This window comes from Coregonus clupeaformis, chromosome 21, assembly GCF_020615455.1.
Source record: "Coregonus clupeaformis isolate EN_2021a chromosome 21, ASM2061545v1, whole genome shotgun sequence".
Lineage (NCBI taxonomy): Eukaryota > Metazoa > Chordata > Actinopteri > Salmoniformes > Salmonidae > Coregonus > Coregonus clupeaformis.
Window position 1 is genome coordinate 25,798,728 of NC_059212.1, and position 24,661 is coordinate 25,823,388.

Below are 24,661 nucleotides of genomic sequence, written 5' to 3' on the forward strand. Positions count from 1 at the left end.
ACGAGTGATGCATCTCTCCTCTCCTCTACTCCTTTATCCTGGCACTGACCGTACTGTGGGTTCTCCTTTTGAGGGGAGAGAAGACCCGGCATCCTTCAAACCAAATATTAATAAATCAGTGAGGAGTACCAATCGCTGTGAGTTTGACCCAACCAACCTCCTCTGTGAGGTTTAGAATGAGGCCTTTGATGTTTTTGCAACATTGCGTTTCACATTTTCGTTCACTCTCTCTCACTCTCTTGCCCTGTCTTTCTCTCTCTCTCTCTCCCTTGCTATATCTCTCTCTCTTTCCCTGTCTCCCATCCTCTCTCTCTCTCTCTCTCTCTCTCTCTCTCTCTCTCTCAATCTTTCCCTTTCCTTGTCTCCCATCCTCTCTCTCTCTCTCTCTCTCTCTCTCTCTCTCTCTCTCTCTCTCTCTCTTTCTATCTATCTCTCTTTCTCTCTCTCTCTCTTTCTCTCTCTCTCTCTCTCTCTCTCTCTCTTTATTTCTCTCTCTCTCGCTCTTTCTCTTTAACTGTCTCTTATCCTCTCTCGCTCTCTCTCTCTCTCTCTCTCTCTCTCTCTCTCTCTCTCTCTCTCTTTATTTCTCTCTCTCTCGCTCTTTCTCTCTCTCTTTCTCTCTCTTGCTCTATCACTCTGTCTTTCTCTTTCCCTGTCTCCCCATCCTCTCTCTCTCTCTCTCTCTCTCTCTCTCTCTGACAGCCCTGTGCAGCAGAGCAGCTAGTTGTTAATTAATGGGTATAATGCGGTAGCTTCAAGCACATAATATGCAAGGTCGATTAGAAAAAGGCTCAGCTCGATGCAGAGCATAGTGACGCAGACAGAGGCGGTCTTTCTCTTTCATGTGTGTGTATGTGTCTGTGTGTGAGTGTGTGTTTGTGTCTGTCTGTGTGTGAGTGTGAGTGTGTGCTTGTGCATGCATGCGTGTGTGCTGACCCCATCGTCTTGGCAGGTAGACCAGGAGGAGAATGAAATTAATCCACGTCCTGTTGAACAGACGCTAGACAATTGGCGTAAAATGTGGAAGTAGAATCTGATTTAACGGGGTCAGTGCTGTCTCTGTGTGTGTCTGTGTGTGTGTGGGTATGAGGATCTGTTTGTGTGTGTGTCTGTGTGTGTGTGTATATTTGTGTGAGGATCTGAATATGTGTGTGTGTGTGTGTGTGTGTGTGTGTGTGTGTGTGTGTGTGTGTGTGTGTGTGTGTGTGTGTGTGTGTGTGTGTGTGTGTGTGTGTGTGTGTGTGTGTGTGTGTGTGTGTGTTTAAGTCTGTACTGTATGTATATGCGTATTTGCCTGGGGCACCACTGTAGCATTGCTGACCTGAAGAGCTAATTCAGCACACAGCCTCCCCTCCAGTCTTTCTCTCCTCTTTCTCTCCTCTCCTCCTCTACTCTCGTCTTTCTGTTTATGTGGCCATAGCCTGCTGTCTGTCTGTCAGTACAGGCCTGGAGGGGAGCTGAGGCAACTCACACATACATACACTGTTAACACCTCATTAAACACACACTTTGGGACTTTTGTGGGCCCTTTCGTGATGGTCGGTGAAATGAGTTTATTGAGTGTGTGCGTGTCTGTGCTCATGTATGTGTGGTATCCATTCATGTATGGATCTATGACTATCATGAACACTTTTATATCGGCAGGAAAAGATGACGATATATTATTTTCCCTGCTTTCCATCCTAGTTGGTTGTGGATCTGTGTTTTAACTGTTAAATGCACTGAAGTCTTTTGTTGTTTAAAGGGTTATTGGTTTATAAAGGGATGGCCCAGCTGGGATTTATAATTCCCATATGGCCTGTCTAATTGTTATGAGTTTCCACACTCCTGTTTATAGTACATTCACCAGATTGAACCTCTCAGTGTGGAAGTCAATGCAGCATAATTATAGCCTACACAGCACTATATTTTATTGAACCTTTATTTTAGCAGGAAAATACCCTTTAGGTTAGAAACCTATTTCACGAGTTGGAACCTAACTGCTAGTAATGCTCATGTTAGGAGCATATGTTGATAGTGGTTGTTTCTGTCTTTTACTGCTTGGTACTTTCTTTATTGGATGTTTCTAATGTTTTACTGGGAGTTTGTGGTTGATGTGGGCAGCCTATGTGTGTTTCTACTAGTTGGTGGTACAGCTTGGTGGTTGTTGTGATATGTCGCTGTGTGTTGTGTAACCAGACATCAGGTCAGTGTGTTAGCCTCCTGTGTGTCTGTAAGGAACACTGTTGGAGCTGGGCTATATCTCACTGTCTGGGGTATAGAACCACTGATGATACTTTTGGAGTGTTTCTCTCTTCCACTGTAGCTTTGATATGCAGCAACTCTCTCTCTCTCTCTCTCTCTCTCTCTCTCTCTCTCTCTCTCTCTCTCTCTCTCTCTCTCTCTCTCTCTCTCTCTCTCTCTCTCTCTCTCTCTCTCTCTCTCTCTCTCTCTCTCTCTCTCTCTCTCTCTCTCTCTCTCTCTCTCTCTCTCTCTCTCTCTCTCTCTCTCCCTCTCGCTCTCTCTCTCTCTCTCCCCTCCACCCCTCTCTCTCTCTCGCTCTCTCTCTCTCCCTCTCTCTCCTTCTCTCCCTCTTTCCCTCCCTCTCTCATATCCCTAGTCTAACAGCCCATTAGAGATGCCAGTTGAACAGGAGGAAGGACTCGTAAAAAAGTGAAACCTGCTTATTTAACCAGACGCTTGTTCTTATATTAATGAAGCATAAAATATTTAATTCAATCTTAAAAGGTTGTTGATATAAAGGTCCAAAGGTTTCATCCACCCTCCGTGCTGTACCTCCGATCTGCATTCTTTCCTAATTGTTCATTCTGTTCATTCTGAGAGGGTGTGGAGTGATGGCTCCACACTCATTCCTGTAGGGAGTAACTCTCCATTTCTCCTTCTGCAGTGTTTCACATAGTACTGTAGTGGTAGGGTTTGTCCTTTTCCTGCAATGTGACATGACTACGGCCCCTGGTTTTAGCTTGTGTTTTTTTTTTTTTTGTAGCACCTCTTTACTCTACCCTCTTAAACCCTATGAGGAAGCCAGCTAAAATATTAGGCATTCATCACAGTTATTATAGCCTGTAAAATCCCCCTCTTTGGAGGAGAGAGACCCCTCTTTTTCCCCATCCTTTTATTCCTGCAGGATTGCGAAACGGATGTGGTTATTGCCTGAGCTTAGGGACGCAGTCATATCAGGCACAATCATCTTTGTCCTCCTCTCTCCCCGTTCCAAAGCCTCCCATTTACATTAGAGAACATAGTGGAATGAATCTGCTACTGCTACTGCTGAAGGAGGGGGAGTTATCACTGTGGAAATCAATGGGGCTGGATGTAGTCACTTATAATAAAGCAAGACAGAGGAATGGGATGAGAGATTTGGTTGAAGGGACGGTTAGAGGAAAGGAGGGAGGGAGGGCAGTGTGAGAGAGAAAGAAAGGGAAAGACGGGGACGAAAGAGAGGGAGAGAGAGAGAGAGAGAGAGAGAGAGAGAGAGGGGGAGAGAGAGAGAGAGATAGAAGAGAGAGAGAGAGAGAGAGAGAGGGGAGAGAGAGAGAGAGGGGGAGAGAGAGAGAGAGAGAGAGAGAGAGAGGGGGGAGAGAGAGAGAGAGAGAGAGAGGGGGAGAGAGAGAGGGGGGGAGAGAGAGAGAGAGGGGGGAGAGAGAGAGAGAGAGAGAGAGAGAGGGGGAGAGAGAGAGAGAGAGAGAGAGAGAGAGAGAGAGAGGGAGAGAGAGAGAGAGAGAGAGAGAGAGGAGAGACATAAATAGAGCCACACATCCATATAGCATCAGGATCACTCCGTCGGTCTATTTAATCTTCAGCCTCACTACTATACGCCCCACCACTGTTACTGTTTTTGTTGCCGAGATGAGAAGCGTCTCGCAGCATTGTAAAACAATTGTTAGCACTGTGGAAAAACAGTGTTCGGTGTTTGCAGTGACTTCTTTGTTGTTGTAATATGGCAAACGGACGTGGCTGTTTCACCATTCCAGCTTTAAACAGAAAATTGTTATTTAGCTTTGGCATTATCTAATGTGTCTTTTGATGTATTTTGTCCCTTCTCCCACTATGTAAGCCAGTGCCTCAAGTCAAGCCAGGATGCAAGGCAGTGTACTGTGTACATGTATCGGCCTAGGCCTATATCCTTTGCATTATCTTAATGTCTAATGTTGTTTGTCCTTCTCTCACCCTGTAGCCTGCCCCCCAGGGACATTCAAGTCAACCCAGGGTCCAGGCCTGTGTCTGCAGTGCCCCTCCAACAGCCGCTCTGCAGCCGAGGCCGCCACTATCTGCATCTGCCGCAACGGCTACTACCGCGGTGACGTGGACCAGCCTGACATGCCCTGCACCAGTGAGTATCTTTATGGTACTGTTCCTACTCTAACTCTGTTAGACTCTGTTTACGACTTCAGTACTGTAGTGTACAGTACATGAATACATCTTCCCGTAGTGTAGCCCACAGTCCTCATTATACTGATAAGACACAGCAGACACATCAACTAGCCTCCTCACATAGAGTACACCGGAGAGCCAATAAGCTTTTTCATGCCCTCATACTTATCTTAATACATGAAAACAATATGCTAAGCTCGTCACAAGTCCCCATTGACACACAATTATAGCAGAGAAGAACACTGAATCCCGAACACATACACACACAAACACACACACACACAAAGACATGTGCATGCACACACACACACACACACGCACACACACACTGGCCCTAATGGAGGATCTTATTCATGGTTCTCCATACTCCTCATTACTCCTCAACAGCAGCACTAGGGCTACAGTATTTGTCTGGGAATGTTTTTTATTGTATCTTGATTTATTCATGGCGCCTAAGCTAATTGGCTCAGAGACACGGTGTAGTGTCCAGTTCTGTTCCTCTGGTCTGGCTGGTGCTACCAGAGCTGTCTGTGTCTGTAGCAGCATACTGTAGCTGTATGTATGTCAACAGCCCTCTGGTCTGCAGCGTTTCGCTTCGCCTAGAGACCTTGAACGCTCCCCTAGTGCAACATCAACATGCCGCTCCTCTTTTAAGTCTTGAATGCTCCTCCAAGTGAGGCAGCCCTCTCCACATCGATGCTTTGAATGCTCCCTCAAGAATAGAACCCATTTGCACCTTGAGACTTTGAATGCTCCCCAAGTGCAGCACCCTTGTCTGCCTTGAGGCTCTGAACATTCCTCAAGTTCACCGTAGCTCTCCAGGTTTTTCAGTGATCCCTCAAGAATAGCACCACTCTCCAACTTGACTCTATGAATGTTCCCTGTAGAACACTATAGCTTTCGGCTTTGAATCTTTGAACACTCCCAAAGAGAAGCCTTTTCCACCTTAAGGCTGTTGAATGCACCCTTTCCACTATGATATCTGTTCACTCTCCTGGTGAGTCTCTTGTCTGAACGCTGCCTCGGCCCAGCATGTTGCTTTTCCCATACTACACCTAGTACAGTGGAGGCTGCTGAGGGGACAACGGCTCAGAACAATGGCTGGAACGGAGTCAATGGAGTGGTATCAAACACATCAAACACGTGGTTTCCATGTGGTTGATACCACTCCAATGACCCCATTCCAGCCATTATTTAAGTGATAATGCCAGAGAAGCCGGTGTTTGTTGGATATATTGGCACATGTGTTGTTAGGCCCGAGGGCATTATCACGTTTATACAACGGGTTACCAACATAATCAAATAATGATTGACATATTTTCACGGAAAATGTTTTATTTGTACTATTTCTTCCTTCCACAAGATATTGTCCCGACACAAATCTAGGGTTGCTAGAGACGCGACCCAGTCGTTCGTTATTTTTGTTCTGTATCTATGGACATGACCCAGACGTTCAGTCTTTTTGTTCTGTATCTATAGATGCGACCCAGTCATTCGTTCTAAATGTTCCATTGCCAACTGGCTGGCAACGTTCTTATCCCTTGCTTGCTAGCTAGCCAACTACGGCTACCTTACAGTCACGTCAAAAAGTTCCAGCAATAACAGCAAAGTAGCTGCATTTACATTTGTTTAAGCTGTTTTCTAGTGACATTTATTTGGATACATCCATAACAATGAGCTAATGTGGCGCGATTTCACCTGGCATAGAAAATGTGCTCACTCGTCAGGACACTGTTGTTCAGAGGAGCTAGCCAACAATAACACAGCTACAGTAACACAATCATTTATTTTTTAATTTAGCAGACACTCTTATCCAGAGCGACTTACAATTAATGAGTGCATACATTTTTCATACTGGCCCCCCGTGGGAATCGAACCCACAACCCTTGCAAGTGCCATGCTCTACCAACTGAGCTACAGGAGGGCCAAATCACTTCAAACTGAAGTTGGAAAGACTGCAAATTAGCTGTGTTTTGTTGTACCTTTTTTCAATTGACATTTTTTTTGTATATATCCATAAAAATGATGCCAGCTGATTCATGATTTCGACCGGCTGAGAAACGTTGTCTGCCTTTCTGTCTCGTCCCGACTCCCGACACGTTCATTACTATGGGACAGCAGGAGATCGAATTTGAATATTGAAACAATGTTGCGAATGTCGGTGAGACAGACAGCAAGGTTTATACAAATCTCCTCTGTTGAAAACTAAATGTTAGTCTAAAAGAAATGTGAGATAATGTCTAGATGCTTTTTATAGTGGAGATCAAGTTTATAACTTGCCTGACTGGGTTGATGAGACAGTGGATTGCGCAGTCAGATGGAACAGTGTAAATAGGCATTTTAACGTCATAGATTTAGCTGGTGGTAACTTGTGGAATAGACACCGGCTGGAATGCGGTTTTAACCAATCAGCATTCAGGATTAGACCCACCCATTGTATAATAGTAGTAACAGTAGTAGTAGTAGTAGTAGTAGTAGTAGTAGTAGTAGTAGTAGTAGTAGTAGTAGTAGTAGTAGTAGAAGTAGTAGTAGTAGCAGTAGTAGTAATAGCAGTAGTAGCAACAGCAGCAGTAACAGTAGTAGTATTACACTTCAGCTCGACTATAAGCATTGTGTTGCTTTGCCATCAGTGTTGCGTCAATGTGACATTCTACCTGCTACACAGAGATCATTGTTTTGAGAGCAGAGAGGAGCAGAGGGAAAGAGCGTCTTTATTCTATTTTGCCTACTGTACTGTACCATATTCATCGATAATGCGTAAGTACAAAGCTTTGGTCCAGTTATTCGCAAGTACTCGTTGTTGCTAGTCGTTGTACTTAAAGATGCACTATGCAGAATTCGCTCCGCCATTTCCTGGTTACTAAAATTCTAATAGTTTGCCTAATTTCAGTTTATGTGACAAAGGAAGCAAGTATAGCTTAGAGAATCATTGTACCACATAAACCGCTGTGAAATATATTTTCCATAACCAAAAATATTGTATTTTCAGCTGTTTGAAGCTGGTGATCTAGAATTGCTTTCAATGAGAATTACATATCTATAACTAACATTTCTATGTGAATTTGGTTGGGTTGCCCCAAAAGTTACATATTGCAGCTTTAATGATCCTCTAATTTCTTAAGTTGCTTTTGTTTACATTGTGAACCTACTGTAGCTAGTCATTATAGCTAGCTAGCTTCTTGACTTCATAAATCTTATTACAATAACCAGCAGTGTCTAGTCGAGTCAATATGCAACCAAAATCCACTTTATTTCTCATTATTTCAATTCACAAGATAGAATGAACACGCGCTTCAGCCATCAAATATTAATTTGTTGCTAGTGGTTGTACTAAATTATTCTCTATTCTCTAATTACCTAAATTGCTTTTGTTTACATTGTGAACCTAGCTAGTCAATCTAACTAGCTAGCTAATAGTAGTAGCTTCTTGACATCATAAATCAAGATCAAATGAACGCACGCGTCAGCCATCAAGAATTGAACGTTGGCAATTCTTGAGCTTGGACGCTGCCATTGGACGTGACGCAACGCAAGTGCAACACGGGAAGTGAAGCAGCTTTCATTGATTTCAAAGGAAACATTTACTCAACGGCTGATGGTAATGTCGGACGCCCGATGGCTATAGTGTAAGTAGTAGCAGTTGCAGCAGCAGCAGTAGGATTAGTATTAGTAGTAGCAGTAGTAGTAGTAGTAGTAGTAGTAGTAGTAGTAGTAGGTGCAGCAGCAGCAGTACTAGTAGTACTAGTACTAGTAGTAGCAGTAGTAGTAGTAGTAGCATCAGCAGTAGTAGTAGTAGCAGCAGCAGTAGTAGTAGTAGTAGTAGTAACAGTAGCAGTAGCAGTAGTAGCTGCAGCAGTAGTAGAGGTAGCAGTAGTAGTAGTAGTAGTAGCAGCAGCAGCAGTACTAGTAGTACTAGTAGTAGTAGTAGTAGTAGTAGTAGTAGTAGTAGTAGTAGTAGTAGTAGTAGTAGTAGTACTAGTAGTACTAGTAGTAGTACCAATAGTAGTAGTAGTAGTAGTAGTAGTAGTAGTAGTAGTAGTAGTAGTAGTAGTAGTAGTAGTAGTAGTAGTAGTAGTAGTAGTAGTAGTAGTAGTAGTAGCAGCAGCAGCAGTAGTAGTTGCAGCAGCAGGAGCCACAGCAGTAGCATCAGCAGGAGTATTAGTACTAGCAGCAGCCACACTAGTAGTAATTGCGTAACCAGGAGCAGCAGCAGCATCAGACCCTGTACTGTACTATGCTCCAGATCTCTCTCTCTGATTAACAGGGTGATGGATTGGTCATCGCCTGACAGTCTCAGCGGGGATCCCCAACTATCCCCATCTCACCATCCCCTGACCCCCCGTGGGACTCGCTGAGCCGAAGCTCCACTTCAAACAACGTCCATCTATGGGGATCTCTGTCTCCCAGCACGGGGCCCACTCCCCTCGGCTCTGCTACCTGCCATCGTAGGCTTTTGGGACGGGCTTGCACATCACCGCACTCCCATCTCCCACACCAACCCTCAGGCTTCCCCCAGCCTTTCCCCAGATCCCTCACCACGGGCTGGTCCAGGGCTGCCTGCCTGCCTGCTGGGCCCACAGGCCTCTCTCTGTGTGGGGGAGAGAGTGAGGTCATTAATTGGTGGGAGTTGGTGGGAGTGAGCCAGTGGAACTGTTGTTGATTAGTTCGTTGGGGAGAAATTAGATACAGAGTGTTTCTCAATATTTACACTACCGTACTCCGAGCACGCAAATTGGAGCACGGAACGGTCGGAGTATGAGTCCAAATTAGAAAACGACTTTCTGACAAAATTAGAAATGTGTAATATCTGAAAATGTAGCTAGCTAGACTGTCTTACCCGTATAAATGGATGGACGCTTCTCCCTCTCTGTCACAGATGCCATGGTTGCCCTTAGTTTGAAGATGTAATCCGGAGCCTTCTGTGTGTGTTCTCTTTTTGACTCCGTCTGCATATTTGCAATCAAATGGCAGAATTTTCTCCATCTCCTTAGCTATCATACACTAATTCCACTGATTTCAAAATTCTGTCCTCCAAAAAGTGGAGAGCAACACCTATGCAGGTCTACTATGTGATATATTAAAAAAAATAAGAGTTATAAACGATTACCTACACATACTGACCAGCTCATATTATAGACAGAAGCGAGCTACATGGCAGACCAATCCAAACTCATCTCTCGGCATGTCCAGCCCACTCATTATCTTAGCCAATCATGGCTAGCGGGAAGGTTGCTGTCTTTTTCCATGGCTAAACCAACTAGGCTCGTAATTTAACTATTTTATTCGTATTTACAGATGGCATACACGTTTGTTATTAAGGCACATGAAAGTTCACATGTTCCAGAAGGCATTTCTGCCAAAAAACGCATTTTGATCAATAAAAAAAATGGCACTCCTGTGAAGTAGTGACGTGCGACATACACCTAGTTTCGTGAAATGAGTCACAATTATGAAGTTACAAGCTTGCGTTTGCTTTATGTAATATATTTTTTCGGATGTAATGGTCAAAGGTAATGCAATAACACGGGAGTGTAAAGTGCATCTCAAATGTATATTTCTATGTGTTCTCCACACTCTGGTCCTCATAGAAACATACTCAAGAGAAAGTCATCAGAGAAGGAACTTGGAGCATGAGTGTGTGGAGCACGGTAGAATGCATATTGAGAAACACCTACAGAAATTCACTGTGTGAAGAGGGAGGGAAATGGAGAAATGAAGTAGCAATGAGCCCTCTCTCACCATCCCCTCACCCCCCGTGGGACTCACCAAGCCTAGGCTCCACTTCAAACAGCATCCATCTCCCCCTTTCCTCTTCGACTAGGGGGGCCGCCAAACCCTCTGTCTCCCAGCACGGGGCCCACTCCCCTCGGCTACGTTGCCCACCATTGGAGGCCTTTGGAAAGGGGTCACTCTGCACGGCGCTCCCCTCTCTCCACCGCCCCCAGGCTTTCCCCAGCCTTCCCCAGTTCCTGGACCCACAGGCCTCTCTCTGTGTTGTGGAGAAAGACTGACAGGCCTGGCCGTTAATTGGTGGGAGTCGGTAGGGGAGAAGTGTGCTGTGGCTCCACTGTGTGAAGAGGAAGGGACATTGAGAAATGAAGTAGCGTGGTTGAGTTTATGGAGAGAGAACCTCAACTCATAACTGTGGCCAAGCTTCCGGATGCTTCCTTGATCTCTGTCGCACACTGTCTGGACCTCAGGCAAGAAATCAATAAGCTTCCTAACATTCTGCACTCCAAGGACAGGCTGAGAAATATGTTTTCTCAGGCAATTTTTCTCTCCTTTTCAACCTTTCTCCTGTTCTCCTGTCCTCGTTTTCACCATATCTCCTCCTAATTTCTCTCACACACGCCTTTTCTCATGTTCGACTTGTCATGTTATTTTTTGGTCCATCTTCTCTCCTATCTTGCTCCTTCTCCTCCCCTTTCTCCTTGCTCTTTTTCCTCCTTTCTCTCCTTACCTCCAATTAGTCATTCTCTCCCTCTCTCATCTTCTCCATCTTTCCTTTCCTTTTCCTCACCTTCCCTCATCTTCCTCCTTCTCTCCTCCTCTCCTTCTGCAGTGGTAGAGTAAGTAAGCTGCTGGTTCTGCCAGTAATGCACTAGTCAACAGAGCTAAGCCAGTGTAATTGCCTGGCCTGGGATAATCCCTCCGCCTGCACTGCTGCCTGCCGAGAGAGAGATGGTGCTGTGCTTTAGACCTCAATGCACACAAGCATTCAGTCTTCTCTATCGATCTTTTTCACATACTGTGCTCCTTGTTAGGCTCTGATATTTTAGCTTTTGTCCCTCAAGCAGACCAGCTCCCCTGTGTGTGTATTAGACTTTTCATGTGATTGATATGGTGGTACATGTTCTCTCTGGTGCGGTGGTAGTCACTAATATTTCTGAGGGAAACACTTTTGTGAAACAACTTCGCTGGGCGCGCCGCCATACCAGGAATGTGGTCATAGTCGCTAAAAGCTCCAACTGTTCAAAAGCTAGAGGCTAATCCGTTGGATGTTTTTTTTTCCCTCCAAGATGCGCTAAAAAACGCTGTTACCGCTCTGTTTGTCTCAGGTGCTAATAGCGGATATCGAAGGTTACTCACGTAACAATGGTTCTATGAACTAAGCGATGCATTCAGCTGACTGAGGAAAATAATTTGCACAACACATTCGTTCATGTTATTGCTGTGAGCCACATGCATCTCGCGAGACAGGCAATGACTATGGCTGCTCTAGTCCAAGCTTAGGTCTCATAGTATCTGCCCAGAGCAAAGCATTGATGTGAAGTAATTGACATGATGGGTTTCTCTAGTGCAGATATTTCTGACATGACCTAATTGATGGGTATTGTGTAATATTTGTGAGTGACACCTGCTGTAGAAGAATTCAATGGGAGAATTAAGATGTATGTGCGTGTGAGCCACTCCGTTTAGTTCTCCATCTGAAACAAAGCAGCCAGTACCAATCCCCTTTCTTTTTCTCTTCCTTAGTCAGTCTGTGCTCCAGATTTTCACACAGGGAGTTGTAGTGAGTCCCTGAGGAGCTGTTTCCCATTGAAAAGACAAACAGCGTGAAGGAGGCCCAGCAAAGCACTGGGATTGGCTTAGAGGGCCAGGCTGGGTAAACAATGTGGTGGGCTGTTTATATTTGGGGGGCTGAAGTGCTCTTGACATCAGCAGGCAGCCCAGGGGGCAAACAAGGGTTGTGGCCTTTCTGGTCCCCTGACAATATGTGGGCTGTATACATTACTTTCTATCCACCTGTTACACAGGATTCTCTATGCCTCATCAGTTAGTTGCCACTGGGGGGGGATGAGTTTGACAGTGACACTATTGGGCATGCATGCCTACATACATAGACACACACTCATGCATGCATAGACACACACACACACCCTACCCCAACCCACCCCACCTCACTCCACACAAACTGTCGCCCCACTGTCACAAACACTCCAACCATTCTAACACATTACTAGGAGTAAACAAAACGCTTGATGATCATGCAGTCGTCTTAATTGTGGCGTGTGAGATGTAAGCAACAATCAAGGCTGACTAGTGCGGCTAAACTAATGCCAGGCGAGGAGCTCGGTAAGTAATGAACTCGACAAATTAAATCCCATGGCAAATTAAAACAGCCAAGGGCAGCCATAATAGCCTGCAAATCACCGGTTAAGTGGCAGTCACATCGGATTTCTCCATCCGTCACTGCATAGGAAAATCTATACAGCTAGCAACAGGGGCCCAGAGACGAGATGCACCGAGCCAAACACATCACATCTCTTCTCTCACAGCCATTTTGTTGTGTTGTATACATACATGAAGACAGACCGCACACAAGTATGTGAATAATGGACATGTAAACAGATAGTGTGATTACATGTCATATGTACAGTGGGGAAAAAAAGTATTTAGTCAGCCACCAATTGTGCAAGTTCTCCCACTTAAAAAGATGAGAGAGGCCTGTAATTTTCATCATAGGTACACGTCAACTATGACAGACAAATTGAGGAAGAAAATTCCAGAAAATCACATTGTAGGATTTTTTATGAATTTATTTGCAAATTATGGTCGAAAATAAGTATTTGGTCAACTACAAACAAGCAAGATTTCTGGCTCTCACAGACCTGTAACTTCTTCTTTAAGAGGCTCCTCTGTCCTCCACTCGTTACTGTTATGATTTACCAGTATTAGAACCCAAATGCAGACAAGTACACCAAGCCAGAGAAGGTTTAACAGGTTTATTTAAAATGTTCAATAGTCCAGGTTTCCAATAATAGGGGAAGAGCAAGTCCAGGTTACAGGGAGGGTAACAGATCCAGGTCAGGGCAGGTGTGGTACCGTAATGTCCTAGTGTCCGTGGTGAGTCCAAAAGAGAGGTCTGGTAGTGGAGAGCAGGATGGTGGTGGCAGGAGTGAAGCGGAGGCAGGAGTCAGGTTCCAAATATCTGTGGCACAGGAGAAAAAGTAAATAGAACAGGCCAAAACACAAAGAGCAAAAATAAACAGGTTGAGTCGGCAGCGAGACTAACATGGTCGTCTTGACTATGATCTGACGATGAGTGGTAAGTTTGACCGGGTCTTAAAGGCTGAGGTGATTATGGTGAATGAGCTGCAGCTGGAACCCTGACTCCCGCACACCAGACTTCACTCCTGCAATCAAGGACAGACAGAGGGGAGGGAGAGAGCAGAGAGAGAGCTACCTAGCAGCAGTAGGCCTAACAGTACCCCCCCTCTACGGACGCCACCTGGCGGCCGACGGGGTTTATCGGGATGTAACCTATGAAACTCTCGGACCAGAGCAGGATCCACAATGAAGCTCCTGGGCACCCAGGAACGTTCCTCAGGACCATAACCCTCCCAATCCACCAGGTACTGGAAACCACGACCCCGGCGGCGAACATCCAGAAGTCGCCGGACAGTGTAGACCGGACCCCCACCCACGATCCTGGGCGGAGGAGGGGGACGAGAGGGCGGGCACAGAGGGCTAACCGACACAGGCTTAATCTGGGAAACATGAAAGGTGGAATGAACCCGTAGGGAGGCAGGAAGCTGTAGCTTAACCGCGCAGGGGTTAACAATAGACAGTATCTTGAACGGTCCTATAAAACGAGGCGCCATCTTCTTAGACTCCACCTTCAATGGAAGGTCCCGTGACTTCAGCCATACCTCTTGACCAGGAGAGTAACCGGGAGCCTGGGACCGGTGACGGTTGGCTTGCCTCTGCATGTACGCCGAAGCTCGGGACAGAGCTACCCTGGCCTTCCTCCAGACCTTGAAGCAGCGGCGCATGTGGGACTGCACCGAGGGTACCGCCAGTTCCCTCTCTTGAGAAGGGAACAGGGGAGGTTGATAACCCAGAGCACACAGAAAAGGAGACAAACCAGAGGAAGCGTTAGTCAAGGTGTTATGAGCATATTCCACCCAGGGGAGCATGGAGCTCCATGACCCAGGGTTAGACCCTGTGACACAGCGAAGAGCGGTCTCCATCTCCTGGTTCGCTCTCTCGGCTTGCCCGTTGGTCTGGGGGTGATATCCAGAGGACAGGCTGGATGTAATGCCCAAAGCTTTACAGAAAGCTTTCCACACCTGGGAGACAAACTGGGGACCCCTGTCAGAGACAATATCCGTGGGTAGACCATGAGAGCGGAACACATGTTCAACCAAAATATCAGCCGTCTCTCTGGCAGTGAGCAGTTTAGGTAGGGCCAAAAAATGAGCGAACTTAGAAAAACGATCAATCACCGTAAGAATTACAGTCTTTCCAGACGAGGGGGAAGTCCAGTGACAAAATCCATAGCGATATGCGACCAGGGCCGGCTGGGTATAGGTAGAGGTCGTAGATGACCAGCGCTGGCCTGGGTGGAGTTCTTACTTCGTGCACATACCGTACAAGCAGCAATGAAGGCTCGAGTGTCCGCCTCCATCGTGGCCCACCAGAACTTCCGTCGCACAAAGTCAAGGGTCCGCGAAACTCCAGGGTGACAGGTAAGGGGAGACGAGTGAGCCCACTGAAGTACCTGGGAGCGAGCAGACTCAGGGACAAACATCCGGTTAGGAGGACCCCTCCCAGGGTCAGCTTGATGATGTTGAGCCTGTCTAACAATCCCCTCGATGTCACATGTGACGACCGCAATACTGCAGGTAGGAGGCAAAATGGGTTCAGGGTTACTACCAGTATCAACAGCCGAATGAACACGAGACAGGGCGTCAGGCTTGACGTTGCGTGACCCAGGACGGTAAGACAGAGAAAAATTGAATCTCCCAAAAAATAGTGCCCACCTGGCTTGACGGGGGTTGAGCTGCTTCGCTGACTGGAGGTAAGCCAGATTCTTATGATCCGTCCAAACGATGAAGGGTTGTTCCGCCCCCTCCAACCAATGTCGCCACTCCTCGAGAGCCAGCTTAACGGCGAGCAGTTCACGATTGCCAACATCATAATTCCTCTCTGCCTGAGAAAGTTTCCTTGAGAGAAAAGCACAGGGATGCAGTTTGTTATCTTCAGGAGAACGCTGTGACAACACCGCACCTACCCCAGTGTCGGATGCATCCACCTCCACGACAAACTGGCGGTCGGGGTCCGGCTGCATCAGAATGGGAGCCGAGGCGAAGCGATGTTTCAGTTCTTCGAACGCTGATTCGGCCCCTTCATTCCAAGCGAACGGTCGTGAGATGGAGGTGAGAGCGGTGAGTGGCGCCGCAATGCGGCTGTAGTCCTTGATGAACCTCCTATAGAAGTTCGCAAACCCCAGAAATCGTTGAAGTTGTTTGCGGGTAGAGGGGGCTGGCCAGTCCGTGACAGCAGAGATCTTAGCTGGGTCCATCCGCAACTCCCCCTGAGCGATGATGTAACCCAAAAAAGAGGTCTCAGACACATGAAATTCACATTTCTCCATCTTCACAAACAGTTTGTTCTCCAACAACCTTTGCAACACCTGGCGCACATGCAGTTCATGTTCCTGGGAGGACTCTGAGAAAATCAAGATATCATCCAGATAGACAAAAACAAACCGATTCAACATGTCCCGAAGGACATCATTGACTAGTGCCTGAAAAACAGCAGGGGCATTAGACAACCCAAAAGGCATAACCAGATACTCAAAATGTCCCAAGGGTGTGTTGAAGGCAGTCTTCCATTCATCACCTTTACGAATGCGCACCAGGTGATACGCATTTCGTAGATCCAGTTTCGTAAAGATGGTAGCACCATGAAGGAGGGGAAAAGCAGAATTAATCAAAGGCAGAGAATACTTGTTCTTAATGGTGATGTTGTTAAGTCCACGGTAATCAATACAGGGTCTGAGGGTCTTATCCTTCTTAGCAACAAAAAAGAATCCCGCTCCTACAGGTGACGAGGAAGGACGCATAATACCTGCCGCCAAGGAGTCCCGAATGTAATTTTCCATAGCCTCCGTCTCCGGCCGGGAGAGATTGTACAGGCGACTGCTGGGGAGCGGGGCTCCTGGCTGGAGGTCAATGGCACAGTCGTAAGGCCGGTGAGGAGGAAGAGAAGTAGCTCTGTGTTTGCAGAAAACGGATGCCAGGTCATGATACACGTCAGGAACATTAGAAAGATCCATGGACTCCAGTGGAGGTTGAGGCACAGTACTGGCAGGAGTCAGAGCAGAACACAAACAATTCACATGACAAAATGTGCTCCATGAAACAATTCTACCTGTCACCCAATCAATGTGTGGATTGTGTCTTATGAGCCAGGGGATACCAAGGACCAGAGGGGTCTGTGGGCAGTCGATAATATGGAATTGAATGTTCTCCTGATGATTTCCCGACACTCTAAGACAAACAGGAACAGTCTGATGGGTAATATGGGTCAACAATTGTCCATTCAGACCCTTAGCCTGCAGCGGACAGTCCATAGGAACAGTCTCCAAATCCATTTGTTGAGCCCACTCTCTATCCAAAAAGCTTTCGTCTGCACCAGAGTCAATCAGCGCACTAACAGAGAGATTCTGGAACTGCCACTGGAGGGATGCCTGGAGCAGAATGCGGGAGAAGAGGAAGAATCCGCTGCTCGGCTCACCAAAACTTCTCCCATTAATGATGAGCCGGCCCTTTTCCCGGACGAACTGGGCAGGAAGGAACGAAATGACCAGCTTCTCCACAATACAGGCAGACCCGAGCCTGAATGCGACGTGCACGCTCCTCTGAGGACAACCGTGCACGACCCACCTCCATGGCTTCGGGTTCAGTGCTCCTCGTATCGACTCGGGGAAGACACGGCTTTCTCCGTAGGGAAGATGCGGGGAGGAGTTTGTTGATGACAGACAGGTTGCTTGGAACTAACACTCCTCTCCCGGCGGCGCTCCCGAATCCGATTATCCAACCTGATGGTGAGTGAAATAAGATTATCCAGCGTAGGCGATTCATCATATGACACCAATTCATCTTTTAAAGTCTCAGACAAAGCATTGATGAACACTCCTTGTAATGCCTCGTCATTCCAACCACTCACTGCTGCTAAAGTCCGAAACTCCACTGCCATCTCCGCCACACTGCGAGCCCCCTGCCGAAGAGAAAACAACCGTTTCGCAGCCTCCTTGCCTCGTACGGGTGGTCAAAAACCTTCCTCATCTCAGTGGTGAAGGCAACGTAGCGTTGCAAATGTCCGACTGACTCTCCCAGACCACGGATCCCCAGGCACGAGCGGAACCGCTAGTAGAGTTGATAAGGTAGGCAATACGGGCTCTTTCTGAGGCGTAGGTGAGGGGCTGTTGTTCAAACACTAACGAGCATTGAGTCAAAAATCACCACAGGTTCCCATGTTCCCGTCATAGCGCTCTGGAGCAGGAACAAAAGGCTCTCTGATCTGGGCTGAAGGGGTAGTAAGGGCAGACACTTGATTGGTGAGTAATTGAACCTGATTAAGCAGCACCTGACTGTCCTCAGCAATCGTCTTAAACAGGGTATCATGTTGGCCAAGTAAAATGCCCTGATTGGCTATGGCAGTCCAAATTTGAGTGCACTCTGGGGTGGTATCCAAGCTACTGTCTGCTGGGTTCATGATGGTCAGATCATACTGTTATGATTTACCAGTATTAGAACCCAAATGCAGACAAGTACACCAAGCCAGAGAAGGTTTAACAGGTTTATTTAAAATGTTCAATAGTCCAGGTTTCCAATAATAGGGGAAGAGCAAGTCCAGGTTACAGGGAGGGTAACAGATCCAGGTCAGGGCAGGTGTGGTACCGTAATGTCCTAGTGTCCGTGGTGAGTCCAAAAGAGAGGTCTGGTAGTGGAGAGCAGGATGGTGGTGGCAGGAGTGAAGCGGAGGCAGGAGTCAGGTTCCAAATATCTGTGGCACAGGAGAAAAAGTAAATAGAACAGGCCAAAACACAAAGAGCAAAAATAAACAGGTTGAGTCGGCAGCGAGACTAACATGGTCGTCTTGACTATGATCTGACGATGAGTGGTAAGTTTGACCGGGTCTTAAAGGCTGAGGTGATTATGGTGAATGAGCTGCAGCTGGAACCCTGACTCCCGCACACCAGACTTCACTCCTGCAATCAAGGACAGACAGAGGGGAGGGAGAGAGCAGAGAGAGAGCTACCTAGCAGCAGTAGGCCTAACAGTTACCTGTATTAATGGCAACTGTTTGAACTTGTTATCAGAATAAAAGACACCTGTCCACAACCTCAAACAGTCACACTCCAAACTCCACTATGGCCAAGACCAAAGAGCTGTCAAAGGACACCAGAAACAAAATTGTAGACCTGCACCAGGCTGGGAAGACTGAATCTGCAATAGGTAAGCAGCTTGGTTTGAAGAAATCAACTGTGGGAGCAATTATTAGGAAATGGAAGACATACAAGACCACTGATAATCTCCCTCGATCTGGGGCTCCACGCAAGATCTCACCCCGTGGGGTCAAAATGATCACAAGAACGGTGAGCAAAAATCGCAGAACCACACGGGGGGACCTAGTGAATGACCTGCAGAGAGCTGGGACCAAAGTAACAAAGCCTACCATCAGTAACACACTACGCCGCCAGGGACTCAAAATCTGCAGTGCCAGACGTGTCCCCCTGCTTAAGCCAGTACATATCCAGGCCCATCTGAAGTTTGCTAGAGTGCATTTGGATGATCCAGAAGAGGATTGGGAGAATGTCATATGGTCAGATGAAACCAAAATAGAACTTTTTGGTAAAAACTCAACTCGTCGTGTTTGGAGGACAAAGAATGCTGAGTTGCATCCAAAGAACACCATACCTACTGTGAAGCATGGGGGTGGAAACATCATGCTTTGGGGCTGTTTTTCTGCAAAGGGACCAGGACGACTGATCCGTGTAAAGGAAAGAATGAATGGGGCCATGTATCGTGAGATTTTGAGTGAAAACCTCCTTCCATCAGCAAGGGCATTGAAGATGAAACGTGGCTGGGTCTTTCAGCATGACAATGATCCCAAACACACCGCCCGGGCAACGAAGGAGTGGCTTCGTAAAAAGCATTTCAAGGTCCTGGAGTGGCCTAGCCAGTCTCCAGATCTCAACCCCATAGAAAATCTTTGGAGGGAGTTGAAAGTCCGTGTTGCCCAGCGACAGCCCCAAAACATCACTGCTCTAGAGGAGATCTGCATGGAGGAATGGGCCAAAATACCAGCAACAGTGTGTGAAAACCTTGTGAAGACTTACAGAAAACGTTTGACCTGTGTCATTGCCAACAAAGGGTATATAACAAAGTATTGAGAAACTTTTGTTATTGACCAAATACTTATTTTCCACCATAATTTGCAAATAAATTCATTAAAAATCCTACAATGTGATTTTCTGGAGAAAAAAAATCTCATTTTGTCTGTCATAGTTGACGAGTACCTATGATGAAAATTACAGGCCTCTCTCATCTTTTTAAGTGGGAGAACTTGCACAATTGGTGGCTGACTAAATACTTTTTTTCCCCACTGTATTTGTTCCATGAGCAACCATGTATTATGTACCCTGACTGTCACATAACACATAGGCAGGGTCATTTATATCAGTTCTTACAGCAGTAGGTGTGTCATGGTGATAATATGGACTATATGTAGGTACATGTGCAGTGTATGAGCTCTGTGTGTGTGTGTGTGTGTGTGTGTGTGTGTGTGTGTGATACCCAACTCTATCTCTGGCCTATTTCTGCGAACACACACACTCTCTCCTCTCTATATTTACTCTTTCTCATCTCACTATCTAGCTCATCTCTCTCACTCTCTTAGGCTCTTGCCTCGTTCTATCTCTCTCTCTCTCGCTCTCATACGCACACCCGATAGCTCCAATGAATATGGTGCTTGTTGGTCTGTTTTTTGCATGGGAAACATCCTGATTATATGTTAACTGTAAGTGGCTTTGGGTAAAACTGCGGGCTATCTAGAGGTAATGGATTCCATCCTCTTTCTGTCCTCTCTGTGGCAAACCATAATAACCACACTGTGGAGGTCACGCTCTCCCTGTCACTGACCCTTCAGTCGTCGCCATGGCGCTGAGCCGAGGTCGCCGCGGCAACACTGCCATTCCGTCACCTCTGTGTGTTCCGCTGCTTTGTCCAAGCGCCCAAGCGCTATCCCACGTGGCTTTGCAGCAACAATGATTTATTGTGGCTGTGTTGACAGAAGCAACTGCCTGCCCTCCCCCTTGGCGATGGGAAACTAAGGGCTGTGTCCTAATACGCTAATACAGCTTCCTTCTCTTGTCTCCTTTATTTTGAACTGCGTTCCCTGAACCTCTCTGTAATGGGAAACTCAAGGGATGCATCATACTACGCTTGTACGGCTTCCTTGAATTGTATCCTTTATTTTTTAACCCAGATATATTCAGACAATACATTTTCACACACCTTTTTGTGTAGCCCATGTGCTTGAATAAGTCAAATTGAATAACTTTAACCCTTTGACGCGTACAATCACATATTTGTGATCATTGTTGAGTGGTCCCTGCAGCGTAAGATCACAAATATGTGATTGGAACAGTAGCAACATAACATACGATGCAACAAACGCATCTAAACATCATTGTTGTCTGAAAAGCATCTAAACAATGTTTTATACTGATGGGAAATAAAGGTCTTCACAATTTTATTCCTCAATTTCACCTTTTATTGTAAAAGATAAATGCGGACTTCATCATCCAAACATAACACAGAACACATCCACAGCTAAACTCATTCCATAAACCAGTCCAAATAACAGGTTGCTCTGACGAAAAACAAAACATAAGTTAGTGACCTAACAGCTAGACTTGTTTACAATGTACCACATCTCTGGTGAGCACAAGTGAGAAATTTAATATTATTGAGAAAAGAGATACGTGTCAGCTAAGATAAATTCTTTATGATGACAGCCATGTTTGTTTATGTTTGACTTGGCAAAAACTCCCTAATCTCAGAATGCCATTCACTATAAGACGCAAATAAACAAAGTAAAAGATGGCTGCGCCCATTGCCTGAAAAATATGAACTTAGTTTAGCCACTTTTCAGCATATTACAAATCTTCGATGTACTTGTTACAGTGTATACAAGAACCGAAGCACATGACTTGACAAGTCGTTTACCGTTTTTGACAAATCACAAATAAAATAAAATGGTATCACCTTACAGATCATCACACCAAATACAAGACTACTGCCTAGCCTAACCATAGCGCGAAAGCTAAACAGGAATGAAACCATTTTATGGGTGTTTGTGGGAGGGTTCATTTAATTAGTGGGGCGTTTTCAAGTCCATGGGGGTAGAAATGGGGGAGGTATCGTGGGGGAATATGATGCAGGAAATATTACTATGATGGGGGATTTCTCAATAAATGGGGGGCAAACACAGGATAAGTTTATATGCTAAATAAAAATAAAACCCCTGGAAAGGGGGGTCTGAGCTGGCAACCCTAAGGTACCAAAGTTACAATCTGATGCCGCGTTCAAAACAACTGGGTACTGGGAAATCTCCGACTTCCGACTTCAGTGCGTTCAAGACAACTGGGAACTCTGAAAAAAATGAGCTCCGACTGGGAAAAATCGTTTTGAACGGTCATCCAACTCGGAATTCCAACTCGGGAACTCGGGCCTCTTTCTAGAGCTCCGACTTTCCGACCTGAAGATCACTGATGTCATGATTTGACCTAGTATTTTTCCGAGTTCACAGTTGTCTTGAAAGCACCATAAGTCAGTCGAGTGAACTATCCCTTGTTATAACATCTTTGGTCTGACAGACGCTTACGTGACAACCAGAATGCATTGTATGATGTCAACAAACATGGCGCCACAAATAACCAGCAAATAGCTTAGCATTAGCTCATCATAATCAGTACAACCTTCAAAAAAGTATTTTACACACCTCATTTGTGACCATTACAATCTATGCAAGAATCGGAATGCATGATTTTTCACCAGTACTTGAAAACATGTGAATAAAACAGTAAATACATTATGATCCATAGATACGGTGTGCTACAGTAGAAACGACAACACAATATACAGAAAATAAGGCACTTACTTTGATTGGAACGGATTCACCTTGATTTATAAAAGACCTCAACCCCTAGTCTAACTGCGAGCTTGCGGATTAGTACAGGATAGCTGGTAGCTACAGTCCTGTAAGTCTCCCTCTCCTTAGGCTATAGCCCATTCGCTGTAGTGATGGACTATAATTAGCATATAGAGTAGCTGCTCGCTCAGCGTTGGCATGTCCAGGAACGTTCTTTAAGTGGTGAAAACTCTTCCATCAACAGAGCCGGACTCATAAAAACATTCCACTAATCACAGTTCATCTAAGCCTTACCTGTCCTCTGGGTGGATATGGAGTATGACCCATTTTCCTCTCCTTGTCGAAAAACAAGTGTGCCTAATTCACACTATAGGGCTGACCTGTACTGTGCTGGCGCTGATGTTTTCCTTTCACATTGCCCTTTCCAGCATGGTTCCAGAAATTATGGTGGATGTGTAACTAGACCAACCAAGTGCAGCTCGGCTTGGGTCGGTTCTGTTTGGCTCAGTAGTGTGAAAAGGGTATTGCCTTGTCTGTCCTATGAGGGGTCCAGGATTTGTGTTAGCTTGCTATTGTTTACATTAAAGCTACCCTCTTGGCCAGGTCTCTCTGGAAAATTGGATTATTTGAGATCTCAATGGGATCTCCTGGTTAAATAAAGGTTGAATAGAATACATAAAAACTGACAACCTTCTCATTGTGTTTGTCAATCTCAAGGTCTGTTGGCAAGAGATTCACTGAGATGTCAATGGGAAAACCTGGTTAAATAAAGGTTCCTCTCTGTGTCTGATTGTAGGCGTTCCCTCGGGCCCACGGAACGTGATATCCGTCGTGAACGAGACCTCAGTGATCCTGGAGTGGCACGCGCCCAGGGAGACAGGCGGTCGTGAGGACGTGGTCTACAACATTGTGTGTAAGAAGTGCCGGGCGGACCGCCGTACCTGTTCACACTGTGACGACAATGTGGATTTTGTGCCGAGGCAGCTGGGCCTGACGGAGACCAGAGTGTTCATCAGCAACCTGTGGGCCCACACACTCTACAGCTTCGAGATACAGGCCATCAATGGGGTGACCAACAAGAGCCCCTACCCTGCCCAGCATGTGTCTATAGACATCACCACCAATCAGGCTGGTAAGAGAATAGTGTGGGTGTGTCTGTGGGTGTGTGTGTGTGTGTGGGGGAAGGGGATTGGGGGGTTATCTGTGTGTGTTGTGTAGTCTCACTGAGAGGGGATGGTGAGTATCATTATCATTATCATCATCTGTATTCATGTACATTGTTGGCATAGTCTGCTGTTCATTGATAGTTGATATCATATTTCATCCCACATTGCTCAGCACTGGTAAACGCAAGATAATCTCTGCATTTCTGACTCCTGGCCTGTTGCTTCTCCTTTCACAATGTGAGCTGGAGAGAGGTCATTGTGCTGAACCGTGAATAATGACTTTAAGGATTTAACTGAGGGGGCAGCTGACACCAGCTTTACGTGAACTCACAAAGTGAAATATTGAAACTGTCTCTCTTCTATCGTATTATCGCCCTATTTTCTCGAATGAAAGAAGAGGCCTGCTATATAATTGAGTGTGTTGAGAATTGGGGGATTTTTCCCTTTGAAAACATGGTAAAGTTCAAAACCCCAACCCAAGACATGGCATGTTAGGATCTCTAGCGAGACCAGCATATCCCTCCCTTTGACCTATTTCTGCACCATTTGTACTTTGCTGGTTGCAATCTTCTTTTCGAATGAGTCTTTGTTTTCGTCGAGAAGCAACTCGACTTGCCTCGGCCTCTCTCTTCACGGCAGACTGAGAACAGTCTATAACACCACAGCCTAAAACACTGACGCAGTATTGAACACATCCCTGAAAAAAAACCTACCAAACACAATCCTGGCCAAAATAGCTGGAGTTTGTTTTTTATAGGGCTGAACAGGGCCAGTATTCACAAAGCATCACAGAGACTAGAAGTGGGATGTAGAATCAGGTCCCTCCTCTTATTTGTTATGATTTAAAAGGCAAAGCTGATCTGTGATCAGCACATATTTTCTGTGATTCTTTGTTAATACAGTGAGGGAAAAAAGTATTTGTTCCCCTGCTGATTTTTTACGTTTGCCCACTGACAAAGACATGATCAGTCTATAATTTTAATGCTAGGTTTATTTGAACAATGATAGACAGAATGACAACAAAAAAATCCAGAAAAACGCATGTCAAAATTGTTATAAATTGATTTGCATTTTAATGAGGGAAATAACATTTACATTTACATTTTAGTCATTTAGCAGACGCTCTTATCCAGAGCGACTTACAGGAGCAATTAGGGTTAAGTGCCTTGCTC

The 24,661-nt window shown here is 45.8% G+C and overlaps 1 protein-coding gene across 3 annotated transcripts in view; it reads left to right on the forward strand.

The window, feature by feature from the left end:
* LOC121535151 (ephrin type-B receptor 1) overlaps positions 1-24,661 on the forward strand; it is a 325,240-nt gene that overhangs the window by 219,278 nt on the left and 81,301 nt on the right. For 2 of the 3 annotated variants that reach the window (XM_041841921.2, XM_041841922.2), the window contains exons 4-5: positions 4,178-4,333; positions 23,120-23,455. In XM_041841921.2, coding sequence (XP_041697855.2) covers positions 4,178-4,333; positions 23,120-23,455 — 492 coding nt within the window. The remainder of the gene's footprint in view (positions 1-4,177; positions 4,334-23,119; positions 23,456-24,661) is intronic. The other variant, XM_041841923.2, reaches the window with a different exon arrangement.